This window comes from Heterodontus francisci, chromosome 11, assembly GCF_036365525.1.
Source record: "Heterodontus francisci isolate sHetFra1 chromosome 11, sHetFra1.hap1, whole genome shotgun sequence".
Lineage (NCBI taxonomy): Eukaryota > Metazoa > Chordata > Chondrichthyes > Heterodontiformes > Heterodontidae > Heterodontus > Heterodontus francisci.
This window is the reverse complement of record NC_090381.1, coordinates 65,129,952-65,150,561: the sequence shown is the minus strand read 5'-3', so window position 1 is coordinate 65,150,561 and position 20,610 is coordinate 65,129,952. Positions and strand designations below refer to the sequence as shown.

At 40.3% G+C, this 20,610-nt stretch overlaps 1 protein-coding gene across 1 annotated transcript; it reads right to left on the bottom strand.

Moving 5' to 3' along the window:
• Positions 1-2,642: 2,642 nt before the first annotated feature.
• LOC137375032 (extracellular calcium-sensing receptor-like) lies at positions 2,643-12,963 on the bottom strand. The gene is made up of 6 exons (XM_068041655.1): positions 12,899-12,963; positions 11,434-11,725; positions 9,988-10,824; positions 9,643-9,870; positions 7,087-7,210; positions 2,643-3,556 (listed from the first exon to the last, which is right to left on the bottom strand). The coding sequence occupies exons 1-6, from the start codon at positions 12,949-12,951 to the stop codon at positions 2,643-2,645; spliced, it is 2,448 nt and encodes an 815-aa protein (XP_067897756.1). The 5' UTR covers positions 12,952-12,963.
• Between the last annotated feature and the right edge of the window lie 7,647 nt (positions 12,964-20,610).

Genomic DNA, 20,610 nt, shown 5'->3' with positions numbered 1-20,610 from the left:
CTGAAGCATTGGTAAGAGGAGAGCAACACTTCAACAAATATGCTAAATCCTTACCCGAGCTATTGAAAGGACAAACTGTACATGTACAGGATCCAATCATGAAAACCTGGAGCCCAGCAAAAATTGAACAAACAGGGTCCATATTCGACCTACATCTGAGCTGGAACAACAGAAAAGACCATCAACGACACCAGAAACATCACTATCCAGCGAGACAACATTAATAACATCACCAGCAATTGACACAACATCACCTGTACAGCGTGTCAATTCATCACTGAGAGCAACAAATGCCAAATCTACAAGATGGAGGCACAAAATCTTACCACCCAAGCGATACCGTGAATAATATTTTTTAGAAAAAGAATACACACTATAAAAGACTCTCAAAAAGGGTTCAGATTATTTCCAAAAATCGGTTGATAATCTTCTTTAGTTATATTGACGTTATATTAATATAGGGGCATTATGTTTTAATGTTTTAGCCGGGGCTAAAGTGTGGCGAGTCAAAGAGACATAGCAGTTGGCAGGAAAAAAGACAGAAGCGCAAGGGGAGAGCCAACTGTGCAACAGCCCTGACAACCAATTTTTTCTGCAGCACCTGTGGAAGAGTCTGTCACTCTAGTATTGGTCTTTATAGCCACTCCAGGCGCTGCTCCACAAACCACTGACCACCTCCAGGCGCTTGCCCATTGTCTCTCGAGACAAGGAGGCCAAAGAAGAAGAAGATGTTTTAAAGAAAGAGGGATGTTATATATTGTTATACTATCTGTAAAGTGCTAGGAACTAATTAGCTGGAAACTAGTTGTTATGTGTAAGTGTTCCAGTGGGGCCACATTCACAGCTACACTGGAGAGTCATGTGATATGTAACAGAAAACCAGTCTGGCCAGTCCTACAGCAGGCTGCATGCTGGCTGAATGAATAAACAAAGACTCCAGCCTTTCCAAGTTTAAAGTGTGATTACTTCCAACATCTGTGAACCAGAAAACAGCCAGAAGAAGTAACACACAGACCATCTTTTCTTGAGCTTTAGGGGCCTAATTTGTATGCCACATATCTCCATGATCTCCATAGACCAGACTCCCCTTCCAAATAGAATCCCCATTGTTATGTGAACGGGATACTGCTATTTCACATGTGCTCCATGCGCACACTGATGAACAAGTACAACATGGCCAAATGCAAACCAAGAAGCTGCTTTATTTTACACAAAGTGCAAGACTGAACAGAACAGTCTCCAATGAAATTCAATCTAATCTCCGTCGCTTCTTGTAACATTGAAAATAACAATTTACACAAACTTAACCACATAGGCCCAGCTTAATTTTAACAAGTCAGCATTTGTTGAGCTGACTAGTTTTACTTTAAGAAGAAGGATCTCACACTCTTCGTTACGGTTTCCACTCCGATTGAAGACTGACTTTGTAGGCTACGTGGCCAGGAATTTCCTTGATTCTGCTTCCATTCTCCCAATGTTACTTTGGGATTTCTACCACACATCTTGTGAAATAACACCACTGGAACAGAAGCATCGTTGAGAAATTTCCCAGCTGTGTTTCTTTCTTAACCGGTAAGGCAGACTCTTCCAAAGCTACCTCTGTTGAGTGATCGGCAAGTTGAGCTGCCAATCAAACTGGCTACCACCTTTCTTAGTGTGAGCTTCCCTGACAGTATCATTCCTGTCCATAACTGTATATGGAGTTAGGTCACAGATCAACCATGATCTCATTGAATGGTGGAACAGGGTCAAAGGGCAAAGTGACCTGCTGCTGTTCCTCTGTTGTCCTCCACACTAGAGTCCTATGAACAAAACGATTTTGACATTATAACTGAAAATTACTAGAATTGTTGGAATGTGTTCATAGCTTTCTGATTGTCTCCAATTGAAAAGGTTAATGTTTTTCGATTGGTGGCCCATTATCTTTCACAAGAGCTCTTTACATTGTATAATCCTCTTTGTTCTAAAAGTACTTTTCTCTGTGAAGTCACAAAAAGATGCTGGACCCTTGTGAATTAATCCTTAGAATCTTGAATATTATAGCTTAAGCTAAGTATTTCTTCTAGGCCATATAGTCAATAGTCTTAAAATGCAATAGTGGTTAAAGTTCCAACTCAAGCAAAACACTAAAAGCATGTAAAGAAAGAAAGAGTTGCATTTATATTTCACATTTCACGACCTCAAGATGTCCCATAGTGCTTTACTGCCAATGAAGTACTTTTCATGTGTAGTCACTGCTGTAATGTAGGAAATGTGACAACCAAATTGGGCACAGCAGGCTCCCACAAACAGCAATGTGAAAATTACTGTATAATGTTTTAGTGATGTTAGTTGAGAGGTAAATATTGGCCAGTATACTGGGGAGAATTCCTCCGCTCTTAAAACAGCTTAAAAAGCCTATTAGTACGACAGATTAGACAAAGCGTGATATAATGATACTTTTATTGATTTAAGGAATCACAACTTTGCACATCTTTCAATCTTTAAATCTAGCTATATCAGTTATTTAACAAAAGCAATTCAGGAAAATTTACCAACAATACCAGACAATTTTTCCTAACATGAACAGAATAAACAGATACATTGGTCAATCAGCATTTGACATTTTGACAATTGACTATTACAAAGCAGTTTGCATTATTTTATGTACTGGCCATTGCTTCTCTACCCATCACATGTTTTTTTGTGTTCTGATCTGGTTTCAACAAAATAATGTAGCATTTAGGAGCAAAATTACAGGTAGCCAGACCAAAGCTGGAAGACAAAATTGCAAATATTTCAACAGCTACTGTGTATTTTCCAGGTGAGCTAATGTAAGCTGGAATGAAAGTTATCCAAACCGCAGAAAAAATTAACATACTAAAGGTAATGAACTTGGCTTCATTAAAGTTGTCCGGCAGCTTTCGTGCTAGAAATGCTAATACGACAGAAATAGCTGCCAGCAAGCCAATGTAACCCAACACACAACAGAATGCTGTGACAGAGCCAACATCACATTCCAGGATTATTTTTGCACTTTGGTACTTGGTGTTTTTTACTGGAAATGGAGGTGAGGTGGCCAGCCATAAAATGCATATTATAACTTGAAGAAAAGTACATATAAAGACACTGGCTCTTTGCTGTAGGGGCCCAAAATATTTCATCATGTTATTGTTGGGTAGTGTAGCACTAAATACCATTAGCACAACAATTGTTTTTCCAAGAATGCAGGAAATACACAAAGCAAAGCTAACTCCAAACAATGTGTGTCGTAATATACAGGACCAGACAGTTGGCTGGCCAATGAAAGTCAGTGAGCACAGAAAGCACAGAACTAATGAAATTAGCAGGAGGAAACTCAACTCTATATTATTAGCTCTCACGACAGGAGTATTTCGGTAATGGATAAAAATGGATAAAATTAAAATTGTTATGCCAGCACCAAACAATGCAGTGGCTGTTAATATGATTCCCAGCAAGTCTTCAAATGAGAGAAACTCTATTTCCTTCAGTACGCATTGATCACGTTCTTGATTTGACCAATAATCTGTGGGACATGTCAAACAGTGTATGGAATCTACAAAAAGAAAGTGACTTTTTATTGATTCAAGAAATTATAGTCAACCATATAAATAATACATTCATTAAAGTTCACAAATCTGCCCTTTATGGGCTGGATTTTTTAGTCCCTCCGCAGGGAGCAGGACTACAAAATCCAGCCAATAAAGGGCAGATTTGTGAACATGGCAGCCATCCCCCGCGGGACCCGCGCCGCCACGCCGCTGCAATTATGCGGTGGGCAGCCACTTTACCTATTGATGGCAGCCGCCCCTCCCAATCACGTGGCAGGGTGGTCTCGGGAACCCCGTGAACGTCGTCAGCTGATTCGTGAGCAGGTGCTGGCGCTATTTTTAAAAGGCTGCCAGCCCTGCAAAAAAAATGCAGAGTTGACCCCTTCCCCCCCACCACCATGTATACACTAAACGCAGCGGTGACCCCTTCCCCTCCTCCATGGCGCCAGCTTCACCTGGACGGGAAAGCAAAGGCGCGTGAGTGCCGTAAGTTGTTCTGTAGATCGCAGTGGATGACATAGTAATGTATGCAGAGAGGTATTTTAAATATTCTAACTAGGGTACCATCGCAGAGTGTTGGAGGGGCTGCCACAAAGCATCCCCACTGCCGAGAAGCTTGGGCCTGGCAATCACGGTGCCGGGTTTTGTGGTGGCCGCTGCCGCTCCAATTCTCCAGTCCCCGCCGACATGAAACCCGACATTGGACTGAGAACAAAATCCAGCCCTATATTTCAATTTTTTATTCCATTTGTTTCACCTAGTGTTTCATGTAGGTCTGTGAATGTAGTCTGGTAATGACTTTCTTTCTGATTTATTTGTTTTTGCTTTTGCAAAAGTGCTCAAGACTTTGCTTGGCAAACCTCCACAATGATGTGGCTGAGTTTGGCAAATCTGTGATATAGAACACTAACACACAATTTTATGTCCCACCACTAATGGAGGTGTGTGTGCCTCTATGATATCTGCTATCATACTGTCATTTGATGCGTGTTAATTTACCTCTGCAAAATAGTGAGCATAGCTGAAGTGACATGTATGTAACGGGTGCTGTTAATATATTTATAACTGTATAATAATTATTTATACCCATTGTCAATAAAATGGCAGTGGAGGCTACATCAATATTTTTACTATTGAAAAGTACATCTTTTTCTGCTTAATGATTCAAAGGCGCGGTTGTGCCGGCCACCAGAATGAAGATTGCAGCAGCAAATCAAGAGGCAACAGGAACTTCCTTAATTCAGGTAAATTAAGTTATTTAAATATATAAATCTTAGTCCCGTCACCAAGTGGCAGTAAGGCCGCCATGAGGCTTCTCTGCCTCCGTTGAGATTGGGCCAGGCCCTGCTGGCATTGAGATTGGTGGCGGGCCTCATGCGGAATAATCTTCATGCGCGCACCCCCCCACCCCGTTCCCGACATTGACGGCTCTATAAAATCCAGCCCAATATTTCTAACCAATGTGCTGCAACACATATCGTGGTACCAGAAAAGGTGTTTATATAATTTATCTGGGATTGCTGTGGCCTTACCACAAAAGTTGCGCCATGCAACAGAACAGCCCACTCAGAAATTCGCCTCAAATATTTTTGCACATTTGCCATCATGTGGAATCATGTATAAAAGAATCATAAGTTCTTCCCAAAATCACTATGCATATTTTACTTGTCAATTGTAAATGAGACAGAATGACAGTAACAGGAAACAAAAGTACAGAGCCCTGTAGACTAACATATACATCACCACAATGCAAGTCTGGATTGTTGCTGGTTGGAAAGGAGTTTACTCCAAATGAAAGTATTCAGAAAGATCATAGTATTTTTTGAATGTCTCAGATGAAATAAAATAAAAGTAAACAAATATGCTAGGGCAAATGTTTATTATTTTTGATGAAATGTTTTGTGCTTATTAAATTGAGAGATGCCAGTGCTGGGAAATGGAGCTCTTTTCCTATTTCAGTCATTCACTATCAGTACTAAAGACTTTCAGATAAGGCAAAGCACAGCGAGATGCAGATTTTATCTCCCATCTTGGGGAAGTTATTTTATAGATTACATGCTAAATATTAAATTAAAATTGGAGTAAGGATGGTTCAACCAAAGGAGAAAAGATATGGATGATATTTCATTTAATATATTATTTCTGTAATGGAAAGAAATATGAGGAAAATGAGCAAATCATACAACTTACATTTATATAGTGCTTTAACGTGGTAAAACGTCTCAAGGCACTTACAGGAGTTATCAAACATAAGGAGATATTAGGACAGATGACAAATAGCTTGGTCAAAGAGGTAGGTTTTAAAGGTTAAGATAAAAAAGCAGAGAGGTTTAGGGAGAAAATTTCAAAGCATGGGTAGCTGAAGGCACAGCCACCAATGGTCGTGTGATTAAAATAGGGGATGCGCAAGAGGCCAGAATTAGAGGGGCACAGCAATCTCAGAGGATTGTTTCCTCCTCACTAATCTGCAGTCTACTGCTGTAGTCATTTAGGAAAGAAAATATGAAATAGGTATCAATTATCTTCCTTGGCCTCTCTTGTTTAGCTTATTGGTCAATTCTGTCTCTTTTTTTTTCCTGCTCCATATTGTCATCTCCTTCTGTGCCTTCTGATGCTGCAATACTTCTATGATTCCTGCTCACTTCATCCAGAACATATTTATTGATCATGCAAAACCTTTATGTTTTTCATTATTTATATAGGCTAGAGAGAGAGAGACCAGGATGGTGGGAATAGTTCTGGATTGATCTAGCAATGAGCCAGTGCAGAGACAGAAGGCTGAAAGGCCTTACTCTGTGCAGTCAGGATCTCAGGCTTTCTAATTGCACTGCCCCTCATACACACATTGCTTGATATCTTAACAATATCAATCTTTTCTTTTTGTTTGTTCACAATACTGTTGCCTTAACAACAGATTGGTTTATAGGCCAGTTAAGAGGACTTTAAGAATCAACAACAATAGGTGAATGAGAGTCACATGTAGACCAGAATGGAGAGAGATAGCAGGTTCCTTTACCTGAAGGATATTGGTGAACCAGTTGGATTTTTGTGGCAATTCTGCAGCTTTTATGGTCATTTCTATGGCACTGTGCACAAATGGACGTGTTTATTATGTTGTTCAATCTCACAACTTGAAGTGATCTTGTAATCTTTGGCTTGCCAGTCCAGTACACTGAACATACATTATTAGCTTGTTTTTCTTCTGTTAAGTTAATAATTTTAACAATGTATTATTTACATTAATTTTTAGAAAGAGTTTGGCAATTTGGTGGACTTACCATAACCTATGGACTTGGTGGATAGAAAATTGTTGCAAACAAGTCTGTATAAAATTTGCCTCCAAATAAATTATACATTGAAAGATTCTTTATATGGAAAAAATGGCATCTAGATAATTAAAGGTTCGTGATCTGGCCAGAGTTAGATAAATTTTATGGAAAGAAATTTCATGGCCCTTTTCTCAAAATGGAATTATATCTGAAATAAATTTCAAGAATCTGAGTTAAAACTAAGATCGTATTAAATTTTTACACACCTGTTTTATTGCTCATTTTCCCCTCAGCACATTGCAAACAGTCAAAACAACATGTTGGTTCTCCTTTTCGTGCTGCTTTCCTTGTACCACGAGGACAACTTTCACTGCAGATAGAGCTTGGGATCTACCATGACAGGCACAAAGACAAGAGGCAATTTAATGTTTCAATTCGAATCTGATCCGTTAATAAAGTAACATGTGATATACAGCAGAGGCAAATCACTAATCAATGGGAACTTTTATAAACATATGATAATAATGGTACAAACTATTGATATCCTCATGTGAACATCACCAACACTTTGAGAACATGCAATACAATGTAAGTCAAACTCATGCAACAGCTGCAATTGTCTAGAAATAGACTCAAAGCAGAGTACAAATTTCCATAATTATTTTAAAAATACACCCCAGAGTTTAGAAGACAGACATAAAGCACTCAAATTTAATTCTTGCAGTTCATTGTGCCATTTGATTGCAGTCTTCTTTTCGTCAGTCAAACATATGCATTAAGAGCAGGAGTAGGCCAGTCGCCCCCTCGAGCCTGCTCCGCCATTCAACATGATGGCTGATCTGATTGTAACCTCAACTCCACATTCCCACCTACCCCCGATAACCATTCACTCCCTTGCTTAACCTATCTACCTCTGCCTTAAAAATATTCAAAGACTCTGGGCTGAATTTTACAAGCCCCTCAACGTTGAGGCCCATAAAATTCTGCTGGGAGCGGCCCGCCTCGACCCCCAATGTCGAGAAGGCCCTGCTGGATATTAGCGGCAGCGGCAAGGCCTCAGTGTGGCCCCCCCACCACCACTTGGCAGTGGGGCCTTCATCTAAATAGTTAAATGAGCATTGACAGGGATCCGAAGGCACTGGAGTGCTGTTCATCGGCACACATACCGGGAAAGAAGGCGGGAGCATAAATATATTCATTCATTAAGTTTAATTAATTTAAATATTTTAATGGAGCTCCCGTTGCCGAGTGGCAGGTGGCTGCCACGAGGCCGCACCACCACCGGCAATATTGGGTCGGGCCTTCCCAGCATCAAGGTCCATGGTGGCCCTCTCCCAGAAGCATTTTCCGGCCTAACCTGCCATGACCCCCGACATCGGGGAGGTCTGTAAAATTCATAGAGACACTTGTATTCCAGGCTACCTGGTGGTTTATATTTTTGTTGTAAAAATATTTTCTATTCCTCTTCTTCAGGTGTAATTCTCCTAGATTTCTGCTACCTCTTGCACAAGACTGTCTCCACTTCTGATGTCTCTGTCATTTCTTCTGAAGGGAATTGTCTCATCCTGAAATCAGGAACATACTCTGCTGTCTCTGAGCAGGGCTGGCAGCCCTTTCGCGCTGTGCATGGCATCGCTGAGGCTGTCCCCGCCATGTGATTGGGGGGGGTGCGGGGAGGGCGGCAGGCCACCCAGCTTATGCAGGTGAGCTGCCATGCGCTAGATCGCTGCAACATGATGGCGGTGCCGGCTGCCATCTTTTTCACCCACTGCCACTACTGGCGGCAGGAGAATAAAATTCAGCCCTATGTCTGTACTTTGCTCAGGTCATCCTTGGCCACATGTATATTTTTGTTGGATATTAATTTCTGATTTAGATGTAGCAAGGAGTTTGAAATAGTTCTGCAACGTAGTGTTAAATTGGGTTTGGGTTTTGCAAACTGACATTTGAAATAATCAATTACTTGGTTTTCCACCTTTATTCTGATATATGTGGGATAAACAGCAATGAAAATGATTTTTTTTAACTGGACTTAAAATCTCCATTCAGCATCAGATGTTTGATTTGAATTCACATTTGCGAATTGTGCTATGAGATGTATTTGTTTTTCATTTCTAATTGATCCTTTCCTCTTATCACGGCAGTTAACGATGCTGTCCAATCAGTTATTTCAATGTTTACAATATTGTTTTCTTCTTTCGTCAGGAATATTCTCAATTCAATTTAACCACATTGAGTAAATTATTAGAAATTATGCTTTTTAAAGTCATCTCTACAACAGATGATTGAAAAGAGGAATTGGGTATAAATTCTTTGGATTTATTATTGGCACATCTTACTAGAACCTGTCTTCGAGTAGAGAGCAAGTTTAGGCTCTTTGGGATTCAACAACAGGTCTTACAGTCTTATATCACTTGTTATGTTAAACATTCATAAACCTGCTCCTTTTCCATGGCTATTTTAATGGATACATTTTCCCTTCTGTGTTATTTTAGAAAGATTTCTTCTTCATCAATCTTTTCCCTAAACCTCTCTGTCTTTCTTTATCTCAGCTTTCAAAAGCTGACAAAAATTGAATCTTTGGACACTTAAAAATTTATTCTAAGTAAAAAAAAACTAAGTATTATCTTGCATCTAGCTTGTTCTGTCACGATTATGAAATACCGAACAACTAATGTAAAACTGTTATATGGGATGAAACCCTAACTTCACTACCTAGCTTCATTTGTAAGGGAGGGAAGCTCAACATTCTGCTGGGTACAAAACATATTCAATGTTATTTCTCTTCATACAGAGTTTAATAAATGGCATAATATATTTACCTTTGTTTGTCCATCACTCCAAATAACAATGCTTTCATCAATTACAAGTTCTTGCCCAGGAGCTGCTGATGCATCAAAAAGGCCAACAGTAGCAATTTTAACAGAACCATCTGCATCCATCTGCCAATTCATAATATCATATGATGCAGTAGGATCGCCATTTTCATCAAAATGTACTTTTTCACCAAAATTGTTCGTAAAGCTAACTTCTTTTAGGTAATGGAGAAGCTATATGTTGAGGTTGAAAAATGTTATGATTATTTTAACCTTTAAAAGATAAAGAATAGAAATATCATTATTCATAACACTAATGGTGTAAAACCCAAAAATGCATGATATACATACTTGCCACGGCTCAAAGTGTGAAATGTTTGCGCAAGTATTGTTCAGAAATGGTCCTTTATCGGGTTCACAGATTACCAAATTATGAAGTGCATGAGCTATCGCATACACTGCTTTGTAGACATTATATGAAACTCTCAATTGTGACACATCACTATATACACTGTCTGTTTTCTCTATGTCTTCTTGTCCTGTACATATTGGTTCAGAAATCGTGGCTGTGGTGTGTCCAGTGGTGTTAGCTGGTGAATTAAGAGTACATCCAAATAACTTTTCCCAGAATCTATTTACCAAAGAATTACCAGGGGCTGAAGATGGACGGACCTTAAGAAGAAATTGTTTGAACTGTGGAATTTCTCCTTTACGAAAGGCAAACCCTATGGTTCCACCAAATGATCTAAAGTTTTGTTTTGTTGCTAGCAGTGCTGCTGTACTCCAAGTTTCACTTGCTATCCACTGTTTATTAGTAATATTCTGATGCACCACTTCACTGGCTAAAGAAATGATATCCCCTACACCAGCAAACAGCACAATAACCTTTGCTGTGGACTTTTTGATGGTGTCTACAATCTGAAGTATCTTTTGTCTTGAAGGAAGTTTTGGAATTGCTTCAGTAAAGGCAAGACATACGCCATAATTCTGAACCTGTTCATTAAATAACTGAACTAAATATTGGCCATAATCATCTTGAGTTGCTATAGACCCAATCCAAGTCCAGCCAAAGTGTTTCACAAGTTGGGCCATAGCTTTGGCTTGAAAGCTATCGCTGGGTATTGTCCTGAAAAAGGTCGGGAACTCCAATTTGTTGCTAAGACATGGGCATGAAGAAGAATAACTGACCTGAAAAATAGAAAAGATCTGTGAAGATTCAGTGAAAAGATGAAACAATGAGAGACAGAGGTCCATTTGCTGTTTTGTCAAGAATACTATAACTCTTGCATTAAAGCAAAATCTTATATTAAAATAGGAAGTAGTTTTTCAATGTTTGTGCATAATTTCTGATCCTTTGTCATTCAAAAATGATGTTTTTTTAATATTATTACAGCATATTTTGTTGATTTTATTTGACGTCTTACAATTGGAACAAGAGATTTAAGATTTATTTATACTAACTGCATTTTTGTACATGAAAGAGTACTTCCACATTTACAATTTCTTCACTTGCAGTGTATTTGCTTGTGACGAATGAATGAACGTGTCTATTTAAAATTAAAAACAATGTCTATTGCCCATGAATGAAGCTTCGCACAAAATTTAATAGTAAATTTGAAAATAGGTATTGCACTCATTAACATTTAACATATTGAAATATTGTATATAGAAAATGAGAAGAGATTTTAATCTGCTCCATATCTAGAGAAAATTTGTTTTTCTTTGGCAACAAAATACCTTCTATCAATCTTTGATAATTTGAAAGAATTTTAACTGTTTGCCAGTAACCTTTCTTACCATAGGAATTCTGAATCGTCCTGCAATTCTTCCAGTAATAATGGATTGTGTTGATCGAGCATCACCAACAATTGCAGGAATGGGAGGTGATCCTGTACATTTATAATTCTTGAAAATATTATCTACTCCATTAAGGAGTGTGACTGCTGCTCTTACAGCCTGCGGTACTTTACGACAGTTGTCATAAATGCTGTAGCCTAATCTTATACTTGGAAGTAATGTTTGATCTTTGTTTATTTCTTCAATGGTGAAGATCATCATTTGTAGCCACCGAAATGTTCTGAAATTAAAACTGTTGGAGAACAAATTATTTAATCTTACTATCCTTACTTTATAAAATGGAACACAAGATGTTGTTTCATTTCATCTCTGATAGTAAATAAAAAAGCGAGTGATATGGAATTTCTTTATGTATCCAGCAGACCCATTCCAGCATAGGTATGAGCTGTTAATGTCTAAGTTACAAAAAGTTGAGTCCCAGGACTACCTATTGTTGATTGTCTGAAGCTAATCAATTTTATCACTTCTTAACTGAGTCAATAGAGGAAACTTTGCATGGCAATGAGGTGTCCCATTTTGCAGTAAAATTACTAAAGAAGCCAGTTAATTCCTTGTCAATTAATATGGTAACCATGGAGAACTCATTGTGTGTTAGGTCTACTGAATCTCCTTTATGGTTCTCAAGCATGAACTATTCATTCAGGTTATTAAAGGGGATTTGAACTAAATAACATTTTATGGATTTAGAATAATTAGATAAGACATAAGTAATGTTTGCCATTGGGTGATTGATATAATAAAAATTGTACACTCTTAATTACGATATGTTGCCAACCAAAGTATACCAACAAGGACTTGCTTTTAAAATAATTTTCTTCCAACTACTTTGAAGTTTTATTCATTTGACTTTTAAGCTGTTATTTAAAAAAACAAATTCCAAGTAGCTGCCTTCACTGAAACTTATACCTCTTCTGTCTCATCTCCCGATTGCAATCAAAACCATAATTATCAGTCATTTCTAAAGCCATGTATTATAGCTCAGCCTGCATTCTATTGCTTAAATCATATCATGCTCAAATTGTACAACTTCATGGGAACACAATTATGTAAAATTTATTTAATTTTAGCAATTTTGGCAATTCCAATTTTGCATAGTTTTTCAGATGCTCTGTATTGTAGAGATTTGTGCAAACACCAGAAACATTAAAATCAATGCACATTGCACATGAATGAATCTTAGCTTAAATTTTAATAGCAAAGTTGCAGATATTGCATTAATTACCATTTATATATATGTAGAAATATTGTAATTAGAAATCAAGAGGTAGATTTTAATCTGCTCCATAGCCAGTGAAAATCTGTTTTTCTTTGGCAAGCAAAATACTTCTTTCAACACGTTCACTATTAAAAGTATTTTAAATATTGACAGTAACCTCAATTTGTTTGTGAAGAGCATTCAACTTACCCTTCACATTGTAATAGCTCAGGCTTTGTCTTGTAGGAAAGTTCAGGCATCATTACTGTGAAGTGAATAGGAAACAATCCACCAATAATGATATCTCCATTCTTATGGACTCCATACAGATTAAACTTTTCAAGTAGTTTACATGTTGGATCAATGACCCCAAGCACAGAGAGAGGCAATGAATACATCAGGACAAAATGCACATTGAAATTCATTGCTACCTTCATTACAGGATAAAAGCAGACTGATCTATATCAATATCAGTTGCCCTTATATACAGCTGGTGCATTTGGCAGAACTCATCATTTTACAAGAAGTTCAAAACTAAAATATCCCCAAAAGAATTCAGTAGTACTGTATGGTTTAATCCACACTGGGAAAACACAACAGCAATAGCAATGAAAATAAATCATGCTGCGTCTACAATGTTGCTAAAGCACAGCAACTGGAAAAAATCTTTCCCAGAACTAATCTGTGGGTGAAGGAATGTGAATAATAAGAGGCACAGAGATAAACCAGGCTTGAGTTAGTAAGTAATGTATTACAGTGGCTTGTATTGGAAAATGGAAGGTAAAATACATAAGGTTTCAGGACCACGTGTATCACTAAATTGGATTACAAAGCACCAATGGTTTATTTTAAGAATATGTATTATAATAGGATAGTTCTAATATATAAATGTACATAAAATTGCTCAACTTCCTTTTCATTTCTGGTTCATCGATTCCTTCAATAACTTTATATGTACAGTTAATTGTTCAAAACAAGCTGTTAGTCATAAATTAAAGCAAAATTTAAGCATATTAATTACTTTAATCCACTGGCAGCAAAAATTATGTTTGCATTTTCCTGAACTATATAATTGAGGTTTAGGTGAGAATTGGAATATAACAGATGCTAAATAATAAATAAATATATAACCAAACAATGGTCAACTCATCTATTTTCAAACAGTTTTTACATGTAATATTAATGCCTCCAGAGGTGCTGGTCACCCATTGGTAGCTCCATTGAGAGATCATTATTCACTTGCATTGACAGGGTATTCAAACAAAGCAGCTATCACAATGAAGTCCTATCCTGTCCTCCACAATGTCCGCACACACTTTTCAACAAAGGTCAACATATAGTAATTGGGAGCAGGACTCCTTGGCTGATTTTCCTCACTAACCTGTGCACTCAGGCCAATTATTACAAACAATTGCTGAGATTAGCTAACTCTGAACAATGTAGGAATTGAACTCGTGAGCCTTTGATCAGTATGGCTCAACTCGGCATTTCTTTTACCAGCTAAACTATGGGGAAGCTTATTTTGCATTCAATCTTAGTGCATATTCTTTTTCTTCTATCACCTTCTATAATTTTGAGGGTTTTAACTCATTGGTGTATTTTACTTGCTCTTTAGATTATTTAATCAGGCCAGTCCTCTAGATGGATCTAATTTATTCTTTGTCTTTCCTATTTATTCTAAATAATACAGGGTTAATGATAAAAAATGAATTTTGGACACCTGCAAGAAAACAGAAAATGCTCTTACATGTGCCAATGCTCTAGGGATCGATTTTTGAATTATCAGTAATTTCATTGCTGATTTAATGCCAATCAGAACGCAGCACTCAAGTTTAAGCTAATTTTTGCAATATTTGTACAATGTAGAGTCATAGAGTCATTTACAGCACAGAAGGAGGCTATTCAGCCTATTGAGCCCATGCTGGCTCTCCGTAGAGCTCCCTCAAACCTGCCTGCAGGACCTTATCCCTCTTTCTACCTTTGTCGTTGGCACTGATATGGACCATGACCATTATTTGCTGATGTGGATTTATTACCATGATGAAAGCTTACATGAATGGACTGAAACACCAATGGAGCCAATTGTTAGGTGATCAACCCAATTTGACAAGTATCTATTTTCAAGTACCTTAAAACACATCTGACCGTGGTAAACTTCTGACTGAAATTGGGTTTTAATAGCGTTGTAGGTCAAAACATCATTTGCAGACAGAACTGAGCTATCAAGGAACAGAACAAAAGAATAATGGGCTCACAAAAGATGAGGAAAATTGGGACAAAGTCTTCTAACGTAGATAAGGATATGTGGCTTTGGATAAAATACTTTAATGCTATGAGCTGCAATTTGTCCTCAATGATGATAATGGGACCTAATTAATGCAAAAAAAGTCCCAAAATAACTTTCACAAAATCATCAACAGCAACTTATATGGTGCCTTTAACAGAATAAAACGTCCCCAGGCGCTTCACATGAACATTATAAAAGAAAGTATGACACCGAGCCACAAAAGGAGATATTAGGTCAGATAACCAAAAGCTTGGTCAAAGAAGTAGGTTTTACAGAGTGTCTTAAAGGAGGAAAGCGAGGTGGAGAGGTTTAGGGAGGGTATTCCTGAGCTTGGGGCCTAGGCAGCTGAAGGCACAGCAACCAATGGTGCAGCGATTAAAATCAGGAATGCACAGGAGGCCAAAATTAGAGGAGCACAGATATATTGGAGGGTTGTGAGGCTGGAGGAGGTTACAAAGATAGGGAGGGGCGAGGCCATGGAGGGATTTGAAAACAAGGATGAGAATTTTAAAATCAAGAAGTAGCTTGACTGGAAGCCAATGCAGGTCAGCGAGCACAGGAGTGATAGAGGAATGGGACTTGGTGTGAGTTAAGACACAGGCAGCAGAGTTTTGGATGACTTCAAGTTTATGGAGAGTAGAATGTGGGAGACCAGCTAGGAGTGTGTTGGAATAGTCAAGTCTAGAGGTAACGGTTTCAGAAGCAGATGAGCTGAGACAGGGGTGAAATTGAGCGATGTTATGATGGCAGAATAGGCAGTCTTAATGATGGCATGAATATGAGGTCGGGAGCTCATTTTTATAAAGTGAGAGAAGGAAAGGAATAGGCAAAGAAATAAAGGAGTCAATGTAGAGCTCTGGTGCAAGAATTCGGAGAGGTAAGTATAAGTTTTGGTTTGTTTAGGTGGCCATTTTTGGCTGTGTCAAATGTTGGAGCTGACTTGAAGGGTCCTGAGTGACTCTTTCTGACTGGCTAATGACTATTAAGTCATACTAACTGTTTTTGGCATGGATTCCTTCCAGACACCAGGAAGTGATTTTTACAGAATGAGCTGAGTATCCATGACCCCTGTATGCAGGAAGCGATCAATGTACTGTCCTGAGACTAGCAGATTTATTAACTTCTCCGTACAGAAGCTGCCCCCCTCCACAGGGTGCGTGCTGTGCCAGAAGCTGCTTTTGGCACGCCATCTTGAGAACGGCACCCATGCGTGCGCCGGACGCAGCTGAACCAGTTTTACCCTGACGTCAAACAGTCCAACTGACTGATGTGGACACCCATTGCCCAAACTTGGACCACAGACGTCCACTGTACGAATTTTCACATTACTGAACAAAGATCAGGAACTCAGCTGCAAGGGGGACCCTGCAGAAGTGTTACTTAAAGGGACAGTTACCCAACTTGGAGGTAAGATGATGTTTAAGAACTTTTTCTATTGCAAAGTGCCTGGAAGTACTGTGGAGTGTTGTTGGAAATGTTGCAGTGAGTTCCTGCATCCTCACAGGGAGAGTAGAGGATTTGCTGACCTGTCCACACAAATTCTGCAACAGGTATGGGGTCAGCAGTTTCAGTGCCTCTGGATCAGCAATACAACAGAGAAATGGAGTAGAGGCTGTGGAAGCTCTGCACAATACCCTCTGCCATCTTGGAGCCTGAGTCCTCCATGCTCTTTGACAGCGGCAGAAGGCTAATGGGCAGGGCAGCCAATGCACCCAGCATCTCAGGCTATATGCCCATTAGCGTACTCCTTTATGCCACTCCATTGAGATCCTCGTCTGAGTTCTCTGTAGCAGTACTGGTCTGCAATCTTGCCCTCCAGTGAGCTGGCAAATGAACTATCCTTTCCCCCTGACCTGGCTGCAGCCCTCTTGTCATCACCACGTGCTGATCACAACTCTATACTATCCTCCAAGGTGTTTGCAGTGCCAGTATCTGAGCTGGTGGCTGCTAGTGTCAGATCAAGTGACAGGGCTTCTTCACCAGGGTTACTGTGTCTGGGCAGGTGACATTTTCTGCTTTCAGACACCCAGAAAATCAGAAGAAGGTTAGAGTAAGGAGGGATGGGGTGTGAAGCAAGCAGTCCATGGTCACACCATCAGCAGCTTGCTTATCATGCCAGATATCAGGATGAGGGTGAGCTGGGAGTTGAGAAGGGGCATAAGGCAGGAACATACCATCATCCTCAATGTTCTCAGTGATGCTGGATGCCACGGAATCTGTTGCAGCCAGCCCCAATGATGCAGAGAACCATCTCCTCCATAGGACTCAGGAGACACAGGTGTCCTTGTCCCCCACCAGCTCTGCTCCACTCCCTTCTATTGTGTGCACCTTGTCCTTCAAGAGAGAGGAAAGAACGTCAGTGATGGTGTTGCACTGTGTTTGGGTGATGTGCCTGCCATAGCTGAAGAACTGGAGATATGTGGAGGCAGCAAGAGGTGGTGTGAGGCAGGAAGCATTGGTAGGTGTGTGAGGGTAAGGTGAAATAGCTGAATATTGGGTGTGCTTACTGAGTGTCAAGGAGTTCTGCTGGGTGAGTGATGGGGTTGTGGTAGACTGAGCAGCATGCGAGGTTAGTGGAGTGGTTAGGAGATACCATGTGAAGATGCATTCACTGACATTGACCACCATCGTGAGGTCAGTAGACTTCTTGTGGCATTGCTACCATGTCCTTGGATCCAGCGTCTGCGAATTGACCTCCCAGGCCACCTGCTCCCAATCTCTTGTGAGGGTTCCTCTTCAGGGTCTCCTGGCCCCACCTGTGGGACCATGGTGTGTCTCCTCCTGCCCACCTTCACCCCTAAGGCCTCCAGCACCGCATCCGTTACCCTGGAGCCCTGTCTCTGCCCTGGTGTTCCATTTTCCTTGTTTAGAATTGCAGCAATAGTATTCAGCAGCAGCCTCCTGTCATTCAGTGCAGTTTCCCTTTAAGAGGGATAGACTGCCTTTAAGAACAGAAGGGTTGCAGAACCACGTGCTATTCATACAATGCTACTAGGCCCCCTGCTGAGCGCAGAGCCTCAATGCTAAATCATGGAAATGAGGTGGCAGCATCAAATTTGCTTTCTGCTGATCTCCACCAGAACCAATGTGGACAGGTTGTAAATCATGACTCCTGTGCCCGATTATTGGTGCTATCCAACTGTTAGCCCCAAATGTTTTCTATAAAGTAAAGTTTCTACATCACTACTGATTTTACCAGAGAGCTCAGTGTGGTGGGCTCTACTCATGTGCGTAGCTGGTAACACCAATGAATACAATAACATAGATTAACCATGAAGAGTTCTACTTTCTCAATAAACACAATGCTCAAAATATTATTATTCTGGTGACATCACAAGTCTCATCAATTCCAAAGAAGTCATGTATTTTCTGTTAAGCAAGGGAATCAATTTGAAGTTTGCTATTTATGAGCCATCATGAATAAAATCCTGGCCTTATGGCACCCTGAACTGACTCCAGATGCTGATTGACCATTAATGTAACAACATGCAAATTGGAGTTTAACCAACAAAACTCTGTAAATTTTCTGATGTGTGCTGCACATTACTGTTTGCCATTTGGAAGAAAATCTATAAAGATATTGTTGAGACATTCATCTGCCCCACATGTGTAGTTGAATTGCAACAACCTTTGCTTTGAATTGGGGGTTTGGGGGGGGGTAGAGAAATCTCTTTGTAATTGTATGATATGGAGCAACATCGCCAAACAGCATTTTAGTTTAAAGGCAACTGTCTTATAACTATGACCTGCATCAAGACATCATGTACATTGTTGTGTGACCAGGATCTGTCCAGACAAGTGTCAATATAACATTGCTGTTATTTTCATCAAAAGTACAATTAGTGGAACAAATAAACAGAAGTAACTGACAAATGATTCATTTTCCAATTTTTTTTATCCATTCATGGGATCTGGGCGTTGCTGGCCAGGCCAGCATTTATTGCCCATCCCTAATTGCCCTTGAGAAGGTGGTGGTGAGCTGCCTTCTTGAACCGCTGCAGTCCATGTTGGGTAGGTACACCCACAGTGCTGTTCGGAAGAGAGTTCCAGGATTTTGACCCAGCGACAGTGAAGGAACGGTGATATAGTTCCAAGTCATTATGGTGTGTGACTTGGAGGGGAACTTGAAGGTTCTGGTGTTCCCATGCATTTGCTGCCCTTGTCCTTCTAGTTGGTAGAGGTCGCGGGTTTGAAAGGTGCTGTCTAAGGAGCCTTGGTGCATTGCTGCAGTGCATCTTGTAGATGGTACACACTGCTGCCACTGTGCGTCGGTGGTGGAGGGAGTGAATGTTTGTAGATGGGGTGCCAATCAAGCGGGCTGCTTTGTCCTGGATGGAGTCGAGCTTCTTGAGTGTTGTTGGAGCTGCACCCATCCAGGCAAGTGGAGAGTATTCCCTCACACTCCTGACTTGTGCCTTGTAGATGGTGGACAGGCTTTGGGGAGTCAGGAGGTGAGTTACTCGCCGCAGGATTCCTAGCCTCTGACCTGCTCTTGTAGCCACGGTATTTATATGGCTACTCCTGTTCAGTTTCTGGTCAATGGTAGCCCCTAGGATGTTGATAGTGGGGGATTCAGCGATGGTAATGCCATTGAATGTCAAGGGGAGATGGTTAGATTCTCTCTTGTTGGAGATGGTCATTGCCTAGCACACGTGTGGCGCGAATGTTACTTGCCACTTATTAGCCCAAGCCTGGATATTGTCCAGGTCTTGCTGCATTTCTACACAGACTGCTTCAGTATCTGAGGAGTCGCAAATGATGCTGAACATTGTGCAATCATCAGCGAATGTCCCCACTTCTGCCCTTATGATTGAAGGAAGTTCATTGATGAAGCAGCTGAAGATGGGTGGGCCTAAGACACTACCCTGAGGAACTCCTGCAGTGATGTCCTGGAGCAGAGATGATTGACCTCCAACAACCACAACCATCTTCCTTTGCGCTCGGTATGACTCCAGCCAGCGAGGGTTTTCCCCCTGATTCCCAGTGACTCAGTTTTGCTAGGGCTCCTTGATGCCATACTCGGTCAAATGCTGTTTTGATGTCAAGAGCAGTCACTCTCACCTCACCTCTTGAGTTCAGCTCTTTTGTCCATGTTTGAACCAAGGCTGTAATGAGGTCAGGAGCTGAGTGGCCCTGGCGGAATCCAAACTGAGTGTCACTGAGCAGGTTATTGCTAAGCAAGTGCTGCTTGATGGCACTGTTGATGACACCTTCCATCACTTAACTGATGATTGAGAGTAGACTGATGGGGTAGTAATTGGCCGGTTGGACTTGTCCTGCTTTTTGTGTACAGGACATACCTGGGCAATTTTCCACATTGCAGGGTAGATGCCAGTGTTGTAGCTGTACTGGAACAGCTTGGCTAGTCTGTGTCCCTGTTGCATTTATTTTCATTTTGTACATATCCTTTCAACTGTGTGGCTGTGTTTTTGATCTGTGACATTTTTGAGTACCCTGTGGTAAGTGTACCAGTGGAGGAAAAAGTCACATTTAAGCGGAAAGTTTCAGCTTAAGTTGTGTCGATGATGCAGGAATCACTGGCCTACACAGCAGAGTACAGAATGGCTTCAGGTATCTGCATGGATGGCTCAATATCTGCTAGGGTTGTATGAAAAGGTGTATTGCCATGTCTCTG

What these genes read in the sequence shown, in the direction of transcription:
- LOC137375032 (XM_068041655.1), bottom strand. Translation starts at nt 12,951, where the DNA reads ATGATGCCTGAACTTTCCTACAAGACAAAGCCTGAGCTATTACAATGT. An exon ending in GACGATTCAGAATTCCTATG is followed by an intron (nt 10,825 to 11,433) that starts GTAAGAAAGGTT and finishes TCTATTTTTCAG; the next exon opens with GTCAGTTATTCTTCTTCATG. An exon ending in GAAAATGAGCAATAAAACAG is followed by an intron (nt 3,557 to 7,086) that starts GTGTGTAAAAAT and finishes TTCTTTTTGTAG; the next exon opens with ATTCCATACACTGTTTGACA.